The sequence below is a fragment of the Myotis myotis genome, unplaced genomic scaffold, assembly GCF_014108235.1.
Source record: "Myotis myotis isolate mMyoMyo1 unplaced genomic scaffold, mMyoMyo1.p scaffold_m19_p_10, whole genome shotgun sequence".
NCBI lineage: Eukaryota > Metazoa > Chordata > Mammalia > Chiroptera > Vespertilionidae > Myotis > Myotis myotis.
In genome coordinates, this window is record NW_023416314.1 from 62,233,870 (window position 1) to 62,252,214 (window position 18,345).

The 18,345-nt window shown below is 40.0% G+C and overlaps 1 protein-coding gene across 3 annotated transcripts in view; it reads left to right on the plus strand.

Annotated features, from left to right (window-relative positions):
* ELP4 (elongator acetyltransferase complex subunit 4) overlaps nt 1–18,345 on the plus strand; it is a 194,998-nt gene that overhangs the window by 25,778 nt on the left and 150,875 nt on the right. For all 3 annotated transcript variants that reach the window (XM_036325717.1, XM_036325718.1, XM_036325719.1), the window contains exon 5: nt 5,128–5,267. In XM_036325717.1, coding sequence (XP_036181610.1) covers nt 5,128–5,267 — 140 coding nt within the window. The remainder of the gene's footprint in view (nt 1–5,127; nt 5,268–18,345) is intronic.

Below are 18,345 nucleotides of genomic sequence, written 5' to 3' on the forward strand. Positions count from 1 at the left end.
GCAGTTAGGGGCAATCAGGCAAGCAGGCAAGTGCTTAGGGGCAATCAGGCAGGCATGCAGAGTGGTTAGGGGCAATCAGGCAGGCAGGCGAGTGGTGAGGGGCAATAAGGTAGGCAGGCAGATTGCAAGAGGGTGCAAGCCTGGCTGAGCACCCCCCACCTCCCATGCACGAATTTCATGCACCGGGCCTCTAGTTTATAATAAATACAGCATCAGTCTCCACTACCAGAATGTGAGCTCATTGAGAAAAAGGAACTTTGATTATTTTGTCCTACTGGCATATAGTGGGTGCTCAATAGTTATTGATTAAATACATGAGTGAATTAGTTATATAATATATAAATTAAATGGGGAAACTGCGTTAAGTTGCATTAATTAATACAAATAAAACAACAACAGCTTATTTTGAATTTATAGTCAGTGGTGAAACTTAAGTTTATATTTACAACTTAAGTTCTGTCAAGTTTAGAATATAGAAATCATCTTCTGGCTTCTTTGCTTTTCTTTGAAATGTTACTAGCATGTTATTTGCTTGTCACAGAAATTTTGTATGTGGTGATTTGCCACAACTGATAATTAGTGATCACTCATCATCATCTCTATATATAAAAGACTAATATGCAAAGTGTCCCCTCGGGAGTTCGACTGACCAGGAGTTCGATTGCTCGCTATGACGTGCATTGACCACCAGGGGGTGGCACGGAATGAAAGAATGCCCCGGTGGCAGCAGGCAGCCGGGGAAGGGAGACCCTGGCCTGCATCTGGCAGCTGCTAGGGACCCTACCCATGCACGAATTTCATGCACTAGGCCTCTAGTCTACTATATAAATCCAGACCTTACCATGACATTTTCTGTTTAAAAACAATAACAACAAAACTCAGGGTTTTCTGGATTTTGCTTGGGCAAAATATAGTTAACACTATTGTGAGTAAAAGATTAAATAAGTAGTCCAAAACTAGCTGTGTCAATTATCAGATATGCTTTTTCCTATAAGTTGTTGTGAAGTATTAAGAGTGTAGTAATGCCCTAACCGGTTTGGCTCAGTGGATAGAGCATTGGCCTGCAGACTCAAGGGTCCCAGGTTCGATTCCGGTCAAGGGCATGTACTTTGGTTGTGGGCACATACCCAGTGGGGAGTGTGCAGGAGACAGCTGATCGATGTTTCTCTCTCATCGATGTTTCTAACTCTCTATCCCTCTCCATTGCTCTCTGTAAAAAATCAATAAAATACATTTTAAAAAAAGAGTATAGTCATATTCTCATTTAGGGAATGCTAAAAAGGACAAGAATATGCACAACTAAATAACAATACTTCAGTAAAGCATTAAGCAAGCACTTTCATGTAGAGGGTTGTGTAGTTTTAAAAAGTCCCGCTTCTACCCTAGCTGGTTTGGCTCAGTGAATAGAGCATCAGCCTATGGACCGAAGGGTCCCAGAGTCTGGTCAAGGGCATGTACTTTGGTTGCAGGCTAGATCCTTGGCCGGCAGGGGTCCAGTGTGGGAGGCAACCAGTCTCTCTTCCACCTCTCCTCCCTCCCTTCTACTCTCTCCCTAAAGATCAATGGAAAAAATATCCTCAGGTGAGGATTAACACAAAAATTAAAAAAATAAATAAAAAAACCCTCTTCCCTTGACCTTTGATTTTGTCTCCTAAATGCATATGTCCTCTTTACTGTCCACTCATCAAGCCCTATTCTCTCCTCACCCCAAGAATAGCTAGCCTACAGCATATTCTGAGACTTAATTTCTTCAATACTGTAGAACTCTACTGCAAATGCCTACAAATGGCTCCAGCAATTTATGACAGTGTATTACAGGTTTATTATGTTCAATCTTCATTACACTTTGGTTTTCCATCTTAGTGATTAAGCCCCAGCTGTCCTGTGATAGATGCATGTTGTGGATGACAACACATATACTTTTTTCAATAATGTAATATAATTTACAAAAGATAGTGATGAGTCTTCTGATCACTAATGGATCACGACACAATAATAATAATATTGACATAATGCTTTACAACTTACAGAATATTCATTGCCAGTATTGCATTAGATTCTCATAACAGCCCAGTGAAATAGTTATTAGCTCTAATTCTGGTGCTTGAACGGAGGCTCAAAATGGTTTAGTAACCATTTGGATTCTTGCTTTCTGTTATGCCATACTGAGAAAGAAGAAATGGTAACATTCTTAAGAAAATGTCTTATTTAGATTGCTTATTTGTGGTGCAGCTTTCTCTGAAAGTTTCCTTTCTGACATACTGGAGGTGGGAAATTGCTCCTCCTGCCTGCCATCCCCTCTCCCCCATCAGAGTTTATTTTCCTTTAGCACGGTAAATCTTTACTGAATTATTACAATTTACTCTCTTCCACAGTTAACAAGTTAATGGGTAGTTTCTGAATGTGCAGTAGTTTTCATAATGTAAACTAAAGCAAGATGTTTTTATTAAATTGAGTAAACCGACTAGTTACTGATAATAGTTTGATTTTTTTTAATGTATCTTTTTGTGCGTAGAGTTTAGAGTTTTTCATGGATATTACTATTAATATTAATATTAGATTTAACGCATTTAGTTATCTTTTTTAGAGGAAATATTCTGAGTCTTTGTTTTATAATTCGAGGCCTCAAAAGAGTTCACAGCATTTCAAAAATTTGATTATATGTTAATGCTAGGTCTCTTGGGTAGAAAAAACTTACAAAATTGTTTTTTTCTTGAAGAGTATATTTATTTTTCACTTTCATTTTTTACTGAAAGATTAATGTTTTCATCAGTAATAAAAATTTTAGTCTCTTCCTTGTGAATATTTTTGTTTTATATCTAATCTTAATTTCTAAAAATATAGTAACAATTATAATAAAAGCTTCTAAATTTATTTTTACATTTTAATGAATTATATATGTTCTATATGTAAACTGTCACAGCATGAAATCAATTTTCTGCCTTGATTCAATCCAAATCTGAGATCTCTATCACATTAATATTATAATTAGAAACATTAATAGAGATCGGCAACTTAAAAAGCATATTTTGCTTCTTGACAATTTAGCATATTTCTCTGAGTTCACAGGACTTCAAGAACCTTCAGTCCACTAATAAATTTATTAACTCAAACTTAAAAGAAGAGAAAAGTCTCTCTTTCTTTCTCTCTCCCCATGGCCAGCCTGCTAAAATAGATTATTCATGCTTATTTGATTCAGGTAGGCTTTTGCAAGCTTCCCTACTAGGCCTGGGAATGTGGTACATTGAGGCCTTTTCAGAGGCTTCTGACATAGACCAAGCTTTTATTGCATGGTGTTTTATTATTACCAAATCCTAGTCTCCACCCAGTTTGTAGGCACTCTGCTTATTCTTTTGAATCTAGAAAGGTTATCACCTACCTTAATCCATGCAGCAGTGTGGATTAAGGACACCAGTGTGCCCCAGGATTCTCAAAGAGGATCCTGGAAACTTCTTGTTTCTTCTTTTTTGCTGTCTTTACTAAATTCTATTGGGCCTTAGAGGGATTTGCATCTGAAATGGGCAACCTGGTGTTTTTATCAATGAAGACATCAGATCAAAGTTCAGTTAGTCAAGGCCTTTCTAAAACATTAAGGGGGCTTGGACTTACACAATAAAAAGATGAGCTCTAGCAGAGATTGCAGTAAAAACATTCTGAACTATAATCCGGATAAAGAATAGATTATAGGCCAAAGAACAGACCTTGTTTAAATTGCTTTAGACTAATAACTTTACATTTTAAAGCTTTAAACCCTGTTTTTAAGAAACAAATTTTAACGTCACATAATTTATCAGTACTTTCATGGTAGATACTTCCATGATAAATCTCTTGGGAACCATACTTCAGTACATTGAAAAATTGGATAAGGCCAATTAATAGGTCTCCTTCATTAACGAAAATAAATAGTACCTTATGGAGGGATGAACAATCATTTTATTTAGAAAATAAACACTAAACCCAAAGACTCTGAATCTGAGAATAATGTTTCTATTAGCCTTAAAAATTTTATTCTGTTACTGTATAATTTAATGTTTGTAAGCATTTAGTTAAGGATATAAATTCTTAAAGTCTTAAAAATGCAAATACCTAGTGTCAAGCAAATGTCTATTTCTAATCTAAATTACAAAGTTGTTAATTACTTAGCAAAATAATTTAAGAACTTACTGTGTATAGCTCTTCAACTACCTAGTTTGTTGAATGTTCTGAAACTTGTCTGTTCTGTAGCATTCAGGACAGTTGAAATTATGTAAATTTAGATCAGAGATTTCATTAGAAACTATTGCCATATGAAACTGTTAGTAGTTGAACTTTGGATAGAGTTGTATATATTTCTAATGTGCTGAGTGGAAGAAGTCAGCCCAGAGTTCATTCAAAGCAATATAAGAATAATGTCATAATACTAGGATTTTACTCTCCTATGTAAATAAATTCAACATCAGTAGAGTTTTCTTAAGAAAAAAATGTTTTTTTGGAGAAATTGTTAGTAGAGGCCACAAAAGAGGAATTGTCAGTTAACTAATGATTAAGGCAGATTTCTGATTTACTTTAGCTTATATATACTTTCTGAGCTTTTTGCCCATCTGGAGCACCCTAGTACATTTTATCCTATATGCTTAACATTAAACTTGTAAGTAAAGTTGAATATATATACACATTGTCTTGTGATAATTTAGTTTTAAAATGATGCTCAATTTAATGTGCTTAAATAGCTTTTGGACCCCTCACTATGAATTAATTTGGCTTACGTTCTCATCAATTCTTAGCTACTACATATTTGTCATTAAAACCTGGAATTTAAACAAAAATGATTGAGACTTATGTGTATTAAATTTTTTTAATTTAGGAAATTATAATGAAGAGTAAAAAAGCTAAGGAGGTTTTAAATTTGTGTCAGTCTTAGGAACCTCCAGGAGTATAGAAACATGGGAGATGAAAGATTGCTTTGTAACTATATAGTTTAAAAAAATAAAGTTTGTTGTATTTGTTTCTTTGAAATTTAATGCCTATGTATACCAGCTTTTTCTTGTTAACATTAAAATGCATAAATATATCAACATTTTGCTGAGTGTAGGACAAAATAAATAGTAACTTTGAAACTTTATCAATAAATATGAATTTTCTTAATAGGCTGGACCAGTATCATCTTCAAAATTTGGTCACTATTATGATGCATCAAAAAAAATACCACGAGAATTAATAGAGGCTTCAAAATGGCATGGATTTTTTCTTCCAGAAAAAATATCTTCAACTCTTAATGAAGAACCCTGGTAAGTTAATGACCCAATTTTTATTTCAAAGGTTAATAGAATGCATATTTGCCACATTCTTTGAAAGAATGAATGTCAAAAGTACATATCCTAATAATAAAAATTAGTTTCTATATAATATGTAACCTTAATTGTGGATATGTTTCATATTATTTGGTATAGTTTTCTTCTTTTCCCAGTCTTGTAACTGTTGGACATGCTTTTCCTCTTAACTGCAACTTAAAAAGTCTGGACACCAAATTTATAATATCTGATGATTTTACTTTCAAGAAAATGTAAAATAGTTCTAAATCAGGCTATTTCAGTGTTAAATGCAAACAGTGCTCTTTCAGAAAGTAAATAAGTACTGGTTTTCCAATATTTTATTTATTATGGTTTTCTATTTCTAGTAATGCTGTAAATAAAACACTCTTATGTATTTTAGATGACTTAAAGAACTTAGGATTTGAGTTTTACAGTGAAGAGTTTTAAATATTAAACCAATGCATGCTTATGTTATAATGCTACTAACTTTAAGGCAAAACCCTGAAAATTACAATACTTGACAGTGAATAATTTATAAAGGATAAGAATATTTAATTTTTTTCCTATTGCAGTTGGATCAAGAAAGGGTAATAAGTGGACTCTGTTGTCATACTGTTAAACCATTATTTTCAAAGTGAGATGAGTTATCAAATGGAGATTTAATAGACAGGAAGTTATGAACTGAAATGACTTAAAAATTATAGTCTCCTTTCCAGAAATACTATGTAAGAATTTAGTGAAGATTATCATATTTATTTTGATTAAATCTGTTTCAAAAAGAAGTTCTTCACTTCGTTATGGTGTTCCCTATCTAGTCTATGGCTACAGACTTACCCAAAGTAGTGCTTAATGTTAATAGCTACTGTTAATGAATGACTGCTCTGTGTCAGTCACTGTAGTGTGTGCTGTACCTTTGTTATCTAACCTGTGAAAGTAAATATGTCCATTTCCAGAACAAGATAACGAATTCACAGAAAAGACTTATCTGAGGCTCAACTACGAAGTCCTAGAGCCAGGATTAACCTAAGTCAAAAGATCTCTTTTCCTTTTTACTTTACTACTTCAAAAGACTTCTGTGTCTACTTCACTTTACCTCTTGTGTTACAAAGGAACGAGTGCTAATAGAGAACTTTTTAAAAATCTGGATCTTGTTCTATTGTTAACCTTGGGCAAATTCCTTAGACTCAGTGAAAATAAGTATTTTTCTATGAAAATTGAGGTGGGGGGAATACCACTTGTCCTACCTGCATCACTAATTTTTTTTTATTAAGTTTGAATGGTTATATTGATTTTACTAGTGCCTAATTTTTGCCATTCACTAAACCAGATAAAAATACCAGATGTACCAGTTAATAATGCAGATTTTTTTCAATAGATGGAGTTACACATATGTTGATATATATGCAATTTTATATGTATGCTATTTTGTTGTATTGACAACAAACTTCAAAACTTCATATGTCAAATTTTCTGAAGGTGTTAACATCATAGGTATTTTTATGCTTAAAAATGTCAAATTTCTTGCCAAAATAAAGCATTTGTGGAAAGTTTTAATTCATTACTTTACTTTGAAGAAAAGTGCTGCTGAAAGTTATCATCTACTTCGGGAAGCTTATGGTGAACATGCTCCATCTCAAGATACTTGTGAATGCTGGTTTAAATGCTTTAAAAGTGATGATTTCGATGTGAAAGACGAAGAACGTCCAGGTCAACCGAAAAAGTTTGAAGACCAACAATTACAAGCATTATTGGATCAAGATGCGTGTCAAACTCAAAAACAACTTGCAGAAAGATGAAACATTGCTCAGCAAACAATTTCTGATCGTTTACGATTTTAAAGGAAGAAAAATGGGTGCCACATCAACTGAACGAAAGACAAATGGCAAACCGAAAAGTCATCAGTAAAATGTTGCTTCAACAGCACGAAAGTCTTTTTTGCATCGAATTGTGACTGACAATGAAAAGTGGATTTATTTTGAGAATTCCAAATGCACAAAATCATGGTTTGTCCCAAATGCACAAAATCATGGTTTGTCAACCATCAACATCGACAGCAAGACCAAATTGCTTCGGAAAGAAGACAATGATCTGTGTTTGGTGGAATCAGGAAGGTGTGGTGTATTAATGAGCTTCTAAAACCAGGTTTAACTGTTAATACTGATCGCTACCAACAACAAATAATCAATTTGAACCACGCTTTGATCATAAACAACCAGAATGGGCCAGAAGACACAGCAAAGTAATTTTGCTTCGTGATAACGCACAATCACACACTTCAAAACCAGTTACAGACACGTTAAAAGATCTTTCCTGGGAAGTATTAACCTACCAGCCATATTCACCAGACCTTGCTCCTTCAGATTACCACTTGTTCTGATTGATGACACACGCACTTTCTGAGCAGCACTTCAAAATGTACGAAGAAGTGGAAAATTGGGTCTCTGAATGGTTTGCCTCAAGACAAGAAATGTTCTATTGGGACAGTATCTACAAATTACCTGAAAGATGGGGGAAATGTGTAACTAGCAATGGACATTACTTTGAATAAGAGAAGCACTTTTGATGTTTCTCTTGAAATTATCATGTTTTCTTTGATGATAAAATCTGCATTTTAACCGGTACACTGGTATATACATGCTTAGGAAATAGGTCAAAATAACTTTTCCATGATTTCATAAATAGAAAATGGTTGAATCTGGACTTAAAGTCAGTTCTTTATGACTCAGAAATATTTGTTAGCAATAATGCTATACTGCCTCCATTCACAGAGTGCTTAGGGAAATAAAAAGTATAAAATGTACACTAGGTATAATGTAAGTACATAAAAAATAATATGGTGATACTTTGTAATTTAAAAATATATATATGATAAAACTTATTTTAAGATAGAAAATACAAGGGTTTTACTCATTCATTCAGCAACTAAAGAGGAGGAATTAACATTTGTCAAAAACCTGCTTCAGGAGAACCAAGATGGCAGCATAGGTTAACGCCGGAGTTTGCTGCCTTGAACAACTACTTCAAAAGTGAAACTAAAAGAAGGAAGGGACATCACCCAGAACCACAGGAACGCTGGCTGAGTGGAAGTCCTACAACTAGGAGGAAAGAGAAACGCATACGGACACTCAGAGGAGGCGCAGTGCTGAAGTCAAATTCTGAGGTGTGGAGTGCGCGGAGCGGGCTGGCGGCGGAGGGCGCGCTTGGCGTTTTCAATCGGGAGGGAGTCGCAGACTCTGAGCTCCAGATCCGGGCGAGTCTTTAGGGACCCAGACACAAACGGGAGAAGCGGGACCGTCTGGCTTCGGTCAGAGCGAGTGCAGCTTTCTCTCTGAGCTTTGCAGCAGGTGCTGGTACTCAGAGAGGCAGAGCCCCTGGGGACAGGACTGAGAGCCGCCATAACTGCTCTCTCCGGCCCACCCTGTTGATTCTGTGGGACCCGCCCTACCCAAGCCCTGCACAGAGGCATTTGCCGGATAGCCTCAGGCAAAGGCTAGATTAGCACCTCCCTAGAGGACAGAAGTTCTCTCACTGCAGACACAGCTGATTCTCATAGCCACTTGGCCTGGAGGTCAACCCTCCCTGGAATTAGCTACAACAATCAAGATTTAACTATAAGACTTCGAACAAAGACCACTAGGGGGTGCACCAAGGAAGCATAACAAAATGCGGAGACAAAGAAACAGGACAAAATTGTCAATGGAAGATATAGAGTTCAGAACCACACTTTTAAGGTCTCTCAAGAACTGTTTAGAAGCCGCCGATAAACTTAATGAGATCTACAAGAAAACTAATGAGACCCTCGATGTTATGATGGGGAACCAACTAGAAATTAAGCATACACTGACTGAAATAAAGAATATTATACAGACTCCCGACAGCAGACCAGAGGAGCGCAAGAATCAAGTCAATGATTTGAAATGCGAGGAAGCAAAAAACACCCAACCGGAAAAGCAAAATGAAAAAAGAATCCAAAAATGCGAGGATAGTGTAAGGAGCCTCTGGGACAGCTTCAAGCGTACCAACATCAGAATTATAGGGGTGCCAGAAGATGAGAGAGAGCAAGATATTGAAAACCTATTTGAAGAAATAATGACAGAAAACTTCCCCCACCTGGTGAAAGAAATGGACTTACAGGTCCAAGAAGCGCGGAGAACCCCAAACAAAAGGAATCCAAAGAGGACCACACCAAGACACATCATAATTAAAATGCCAAGAGCAAAAGACAAAGAGAGAATCTTAAAAGCAGCAAGAGAAAGAAACTCAGTTACCTACAAGGGAATACCCATACGACTGTCAGCTGATTTCTCAACAGAAACTTTGCAGGCCAGAAGGGAGTGGCAAGAAATAGTCAAAGTGATGAATACCAAGAACCTACAACCAAGATTACTTTATCCAGCAAAGCTATCATTCAGAATTGAAGGTCAGATAAAGAGCTTCACATATAAGGAAAAGCTAAAGTAGTTCATCACCACCAAACCAGGATTATATGAAATGCTGAAAGGTATCCTTTAAGAGGAAGAGGAAGAAAAAGGTAAAGTGCCGGGAGCCGGTCCATGCTTGCTGTTTCAAGGGACCTGGCATATATGGCATACTGTTCTTAATATGTTTGCTCACCTTCTTGGCACTATGTGTTTTAACCAAGGTCTCTGAGAAAGGTTGTTTCCCCAGATAGGGATTTTCCCCTGAAGTTAGGGAGGGAATAAAACCTCTTAACTAAGTGCCAGGTGGGTAATTAATCACTTTACGAACAATCATGCTTAAGCTACATAATCTTTACTCCCTGGAATGGAGATAAGAAACGCCCTAACCTTTGGAATAGAGATTGATAGGATTGGAATCAACTGGTATAAATACAGATGTAAGAAGACAGAACCAAGAGAAGACAGAACCTACACAGAACCTACAGACAGAAGAACTTCGCTGGAGAGAACATGGCAAAAGATCCTGGACTGAACCTGACTACAGAAATTGGCAAGAGAACCTGACTAGAACCTGGTAACTGAACCTGGCTGGAGAACCTGGACAGAACCTGGCTGCAGAACCTAGCGAGGGAACATGGCTACAGAACCTGGCAGGAGAACCTGGAGAACCTAGCAAGAGAACATGGACACAGAACCTGGCTGGAGATCCTAAGCAGAACTTCGCTGGAGATCCTGGCTAGGCTGCTGATCAACTGAACACTGTCTCCGTGTCCTTCCTTCTTCGCCGACTCCGTCTACACCTTTGGGGACCCCTGGACCTGCTGGGGTTGGACCCCGGCAGTAAAGATGCAAATTATGAACAACAAATACGCATCTATCAACAAGTGAATCTAAGAATCAAGTGAATAAATAATCTGATGAACAGAATGAACTGGTGATTATAATAGAATCAGGGACATAGAAAGGGAATGGACTGACTATTCTTGGGGGGGAAAGGGGTGTGGGAGATGCGGGAAGAGACTGGACAAAAATCGTGCACCTATGGATGAGGACAGTGGGTGGGGAGTGAGGGCGGAGGGTGGGGCGGGAACTGGGAGGAGGGGAGTTATGGGGGGGGAAAAAGAGGAACAAATGTAATAATCTGAATAAAGATTTAATTAAAAAAAAATAAATAAATAAGAAAAAAAAAAAAACCTGCTTCATGTCAGGCTTTGTACCAGGCATTTGATCATAGGATATCTAATTCTCTCAACAACCCCCAGCTAATATCCCAGTTTCATAGGAAATTTGAGGTTAGAGACACTAAGTAGCTTTCCCACGACTCTCTGTAAATGACCGAGCTGGCACCCAAATTCAGGTCTCCCAAACCTCTGCTCTTTTCTGCATAGACTGCATCTGTTTACTGGGTGCCTGAAAAACAACACCTAGGTCGGCTCTCAGAGTACAGTCTCCTGTAGTCTTTAAAATAAAATTTTCGGACTATTTTTGAGAACTAGCAGTTTTGCGTACAAAATAGGAAAATTTATAGATTTTAATTATCAAGGCAGTATTTCATTTCATAGTAGTTAACTGATAATTCGTTTATTTCATATTAAACTTAAATGCTTAATTAAATGTAATTAAACTTTAAACATGTAATTAAATTAATTTTGAAAATGGGCACTTTACCATGTGAGATTTATTTTAATTTATGAAAAGCGTGTGCTCATTTTACTAAAATGAACTTTACTGGTTCATTTATAAAACAATAAAGCTTAGCATTACAGTTGTCTATACTTTTCCTATACTAACAACTAGAGGATATAGTTATATCCTACTTTCATGTGTGAAGATATAACATGTAATTTCATAATATCTAAAGGGACTGTTGAAACATGTAGAGTTTTACAGTAAGAAAAGCTAAAGTTCATTTAAAATTTCCATGAACTAATTTAAAGTTATTGGTAGTTTTTTTCTGTAGAAAATGTTCATACATATTATTTAAACTTTCACATTAAAGCCTGGGTATAAAAGCCTGAAATGTATCACAATATGATCCAGGTGATTTTTTGTTTTTCTGTTTTACTGTCATAAATCAGATATTCTGAATCACAAAAGAGTGATCAGAAAATAAATTTTGAGAATAATTCTGTAGTCTAAGTGTTTTTAAAATCTGACATTGTTTTGAATTAAGCTTTACTAACAGGTATACCCAAACACACTTCTGTTCCTTATAAGTTTGCCCTTTGTTCAGCATATGGATGCTATCTCAACTTTCTTATATATTAATGAATCTAGCAACATACTCCTTAACCTACTGTTTTGGACTGAATGTTTGTGAGCCCCAAATTCCTATGTGGAAGCCCTAATCCTCAATGTAGATAATTATGACTACACGGGGTCATGAGGGTGGACCCCAGGTCTGATAGGATTGGGTTCCTTAAGCAAGATCCAGAGACTTAGCTCCCACACTCTTTTTGGGTGAACATCCAGAAAAAAGCCATGTGACCACATAGTGAGAAGGTGGCCATCTGCAACCCGAGGGGAAAGCTCTCACCAGACACCAATCCTGCAGGCACCTTGATCTTGGACTTCTAGTCTCCAGAATTACATCAGAATGAATGCCTGTTATGTAAGCCATCTAGTCTGTAGTATTTTGTTATGGAAGCCGAAGCTGACTAATACACCTTCTATATTCTAAATGTCACTTTTTTTATTATAGATATGTCAGATCTTGAATATTGAGTTCATATACTATTGGTAGTAATAGAATAAATTTGTTCTGATGTGTTTCTTTGAAATTCAAGATTTTATTTTGATATATATGTCTTAATAATAACTAATAATTTTTTATATTAGCTAAAACAGCAGTTCTCAACCTGTGGTTCACGACCCCTTTGCGGGTTAAACGACCCTTTCACAGGGGTCGCCTAAGGCCATCGGAAAACACATATATAATTACATATTGTTTTTGTGATTAATCACTATGCTTTAATTATGTTCAATTTGTAACAATGAAAATACATCCTGCATATCAGATATTTACATTATGATTCATAACAGTAGCAAAATTACCGTTATGAAGTAGCAATGAAAATAATTTTATGGTTGGGGGTCACCACAACATGAGGAACTGTATTAAAGGGTCGTGTCATTAGGAAGGTTGAGAACCACTGAGCTAAAGGATTTGTATTGATTAAGTTGGATTAACTGAATTCTGAGACTCCAGTTATCTTTACAGGAGAAAATTGGTGGAAAGCGGCTAGGTGTAATACCTAAGATTTTAGAAGTCATTCCACTTTTCCTCTCCTGCCAAGTCTCCTTACCAGCTTAAATAGAACCTTGATATAAGCCTTTTGTAATATTTTCCTAGGGAAATTGTAATTATGCTCCCCCTACTATCCTGCACTGGAATTATTTGTCTTGTCTACATCTTCATCTTCCCCCTCAAGCATTGCATATCCTTGAGGAAAGAGTATGCTTTCTTTATCTATTTACTAGAGGCCCAGCACACAAAATCGTGCGCAGGTAGGGTCTCGCTCGCTAGTCCCCTGTCCCACCTTGCTGCCACCCCCCGGTTTTCCGTGGTTCCCTGATCACAGCATGGCTTTGGTTCCCCGGAACCTGCAGGCCCGGGGGAGGGACCAAGAGGTCGGCCATTCCACCCAACAGCCACTACTTTGGTTTGCCATGGTTCCCCGTTCACCATGCTGCAATCGGAGCCTGCAGGCGGGGCGGGGGGGGCGGGGGGACCGAGAGGTGGTCAATGCACCTCATGGCGACTGGTTGAGTGGTCATTCCAGTCATTACGCTTATGGTTGCTGGCCTTTTATTATATAGGACTAGAGGCCCAGTGCACAAAAATTTGTGCACTCAGGGGGGAGGGGGGTCCCTCAGCCCGGCCTGTGCCCTCTCGCAGTCTGGGACCCCTCGGGAGATAACGACCTGCTGCCTTAGGCCTGCTCCCAGGTGGCAGAGGGCAGGCCCAGTCCTTAGGTGCAGCCCCTGGTTGGGCTCAGAGCAGGGCCGATTGGGGAGTTGGGGCACCGCCCCCTGTCATGCACAGAGCAGGACAGATCGGCAGGTTGCGGCGCCACCCTCAGTCACACTCAGGGTAGGGCCAATTGGGGGGTTGGGGCACCGCCCCCTGTCACACTCAAGGAAGGGTCGATGGGGAAGTTGCGGCGCCATCCCCTGTCATGCACAGAGCAGGGCCCATCAGGGGGGTTGGGGCTCCCCCCTGTCATGCACAGAGCAAGGCCCATCAGGGGGTTGGGGAGCTCCCCCCTGTCACGCACAGAGCAGGGCCGATCAGGGGGTTGAGGAGCTCCGCCCTGTCACTCACAGAGAAGGGCCGATAGGGGAGTTGGGGCACCGCCCCCATCACATACAGAGCAGGGCGGATCAGGGGGTTGGGGCGCCGCCCTCTATCACTCACACAGCAGGGCGATCAGGGGATTGGGGCGCCGCCACTGTCACACTCAGGGCAGGACCGATGGGGAGGTTATGGCTCTACCCAATCACACACAGAGCAGGGCCCATGGCGGGGGGGGGGGGGGGTGTTGGGGCGCCGCCCTCTATCACCCACAGAGCAGGGCCAATCAGGGGGTTGGGGCGCCGCCACTCTCACACTCAGGGCAGGGCCAATGGGGAGGTTATGGCTGTACCCCGTCACAGAGCAGGGCCCGTGGGGGAGGGGGGATTGGGGCGCCGCACCCTGTCACATGCAGAGCAGGGCCGATCAGGGGGTTGGGGCACTGCACCCTGTCACACACAGAGCCACAGGGTGATCAGGGGGTTGGGGAGCTCCCCCCTATCAGGCACAGAGCAGGGCTGATCAGGGAGTTGGGGCGCCTTCCCCTGTCACGAACAGAGCAGGGCGGATAGGGAGGTTGTGGCCCCGCCCTCTTTCACACACAGAGCCGCAGGGCGATCAGGGGGTTTGGGCGCTGCCCCCTGTCACGCTGATCCCGGTGCTGGGAAGCATATTACCCTTTTACTATATAGGATAAAGGCCTGGTGCATGGGTGGGGGCTGGCTGGTTTGCCCTGAAGGGTGTCCTGGATCAGGGTGGAGTCCCCACTGGGGTGCCTGGCCAGCCTGGGTGAGGGGATGATGGCTGTTTGCAGCTGGTCACATACCCTTCAGGGTGGGGGTCCCCACTGGGGTGCTTGGCCAGCCTGGATGAGGGGATGATGGCTGTTTGCAGCTGGTCACACACCCTTCAGGGTGGGGGTCCCCACTGGGGTGCCTGGCCAGCCTGGATGAGGGGATGATGGCTGTTTGCAGCTGGTCACACACCCTTCAGGGTGGGGGTCCCCACTGGGGTGCCTGGCCAGCCTGGGTGAGGGGATGATGGCTGTTTGCAGCTGGTCACACACCCTTCAGGGTGGGGGTCCTCACTGGGGTGCCTGGCCAGACTGGGTGAGGGGCTGAGGGCTGTTTTCAAGCTGGTGGGTGACCGAAGCTCCCAACTGCTCCTCTTTTTTTTTTTTTTTTTTTTTATTCTGGGCCAGCTTTAGCTCTGGCTCCAGCTCTGAGGCCTCTGCGCTGCTGAAGGCAGGTATCTGGTTTGTTTAGGTTCTATAATCGAGACACTGTATCAACTCCAGCTCTGAGATCCCATCTGCTGAAAGCGGGTTTCTGGGGTTTTGTTTAGCGTCTATATTTGTTACAATGTTTCTTAAACTGCAAACTCAGAGTCCGGCAGCAGCAGGCAGGGAACGTTGGAGTCCTCCGTCACTGAAGCAAGCAAGCCTCATGTTAGCTTCCAGCTGCCTGGCTGCCAGCCGCCATCTTGGCTGGCAGTTAATTTGAATATCTCGCTGATTAGCCAATGGGAAGGGTAGCAGTCGTACGCCAATTACCATGTTTCTCTTTTATTAGATAGGATTCCCTAAATCTGGGACACAGGTGTGAGTTGATAGTTGGTGAATTAGTGGACCAATGCACAAAGTGTGGTAATAACTCAGATTAACTATAGCCTTGCTCTTAATATAAAGATTTAGTGGGATAAAACCAATAAATAAAACATAGCCGTGTAAGAGTGTATTTTATTTCAACTATACAGATCTCTTAGCTCAAGAAGCAGAGAACCACATGTGTTTACAAGTTACAAGTAGAAATTCATGAGAAAGGAATTTTGAAAGGGAGTTTCTAGCTAAGACTAGAAGTTCAGAATAAAAGTCATGAAGTTATAGTAGTTTAATAAACTACTTTATTAAAAGGTTATGGTGAATGATATATTAATAATAACACCTGAACTGTGGGAAAGGCAAGATGTAAGTGTGAAGAGGGATTTTACCTACCTGCTTATCTGCTGATGGTATAATTAAAGTAAAAAGATAATATCTGAAAACTTATAGAGAGAACTAATATCCTGAACCTCATGTTTTTTATTTTTAAAAAATAAAGTTTGCCCTGGCCTGTGTGGCTCGGTTGGTTGGGCATCATTTCATACACCAAAAGGTCACTGGTTTAATTCCCGGTCAGGGTACATGCCCGGATTGCAGGCTCAGTCCCAAGTAGGGGGCATGCAGGAGGCACAATTAATGTTTCTCTCTTCCTCTCTCTTTCTCTCTCTCTCTCTTTTTCTCTCTCTCATCAATAAAAACATATTTTTAAAAAATAGAGTTTATTAGGCCATAACGTTGTCTGAGTTTACCACCTTTGTCACAAAGGTCAACTCGGAGTTTCCAGTGTAGTCTATAATTTCTCAATGAAAATCAGCAACTTATGGACAGCTTTAGCATCTACAATTGACCTTTCACTAGCCATGCAAACTTCCCCAAATAATCACAGTGAATGAGCCGTCTTCTCGAATTATCTTGCTTTTGTATGCCCCTTTTGAATAATCTCTGGAAGATTAGCAAGCCTTGCTGCATTAAAGCCTTACCTCTTAGAACAAGCTCCCTTAAGAAATTTATAGAGGGAAGTAGGCAATAGTCTCCTGGCTGGGATCTTCACATTCGTTTTCTACCATGTATGCCATGTGCCCTAGGCACGCTGCAACATTTTGAGAATAATCATCTAATGAATGGTAGTAGGTAGAAAACAATGTTTATCACTTTATAGTCTCAACATATCTTGAACAACTGTGTTTGCTATTGCTGACCCATCAACTGTTGGAGTACCTATTCCTAATTCAACCACAAGCACCAGAGAAATGTGCTGTTGCATATATAAGTATACTGGCAATTTCACTCAATTCAACTTAAACTGTGCTTTCACCTGACATTATTCTGTCTGAGACACCAAGTCTAATAAACATTCTATTAATTGATGTGAGCCTACACACTTCAGCAAGTAAGTAACAACCCATCTGGGCCATTACAGCTGATAGGCCAGGCTGTCTCATGGGTTACACTTGCCCCCCATATTAGGTCCAGCAACAAGCACACAATAAAGCTTTGTTATTTTCCTTCTTCACAGCCTATTAGAATGTCAATTGAATAAAATCATCTCCAAAAAAAGTCTTCATAATGTAAGGATGGCATGATCCTTGAAGGTCTAAGAAGACAGAAGTGTCTTCTTTTGGTAGCAGAATTACTGGACCACACATAGGACCATCATGACCTCGACTATAGTTAGCCAGGCTCAATAGGACATCTAACACTGTGATGCACTCTACAGCAGCCTGCCAGCCCTTGTAATTTTTTATCAAAATTATAGAATAGTTACCACATTCAGTCCTTCAATGATATGTCTCTCAGTTCAACATTTATCAGCTTAGTCAACCTCTCAGTAGTCTTGGTAGAGAAGAGAGTAATGAACCCTTCAAAATCATCTTAGTGTTTGTTGAGAGACTTCCTTGCTCATACAAGACTTGTACTAGAGGATAATGTGCCACTAGAGTCCTAAACCTGGGATAATGGTGATCATCTGAACACTGACCCATTGAAAACTTTCCCATTGAGGCACCAACAAAGCATACACCATACACTTGAGTGTGGCCAGATGTATCTTCATTTTTTTCTTTGAGGCTAAGAAGATACTGTTGTTCTCAGAGAAGTCACCTTTCAGCATAATGTTGTCTCTTGGTAATGACCCTACAAATCTCACTCCTCACTACTTTATCATGCTCAAATATATGTGCCATCTTTCAGCATTGTGCCTCCACCATTTCCAGTCTCAGTCTGTTCCACTCATACTACTTTTTAGTCCTTCTGGGCCAAAGAGTCTGAGTATCAGCCAAATGCAATTTCAGGTAAACCAAAATCGGCCCAGTTGCCTTTCATAAATTGACTCCAATAAGAGCATCCATGTAGTAAAACTGACAAAACTTCCTCACCTTATAAAATATGACAGGTTCAAAGTTCTGAGATTTAATCTGCCACCACCTCATCCCAGGAGTACAGGAATGAAGGAAATCCTCAGGCACATAGAGTGTAGATGCATCAGAATCAGAATGATGGGGCACCTTCTGGGCACTTCTCTTTTCCTCCTCAAACCATTCTTAACGTTTGGTGATACCAGACAGTGGGGCAACTGCTGTTATCACATCCTCACTAATGTGGGCTTGGGATCCAGAATTTTGACGGGTAGAGAAAGCCCTCAAAGTACTCCTGGTTTCAGATGCCAGTTGCTTGTTTGGTGATTGGGGCATTTTCTCCCTTGAACTTTTCCTTTTGAGAGAGCCATTTTCTATCACCATT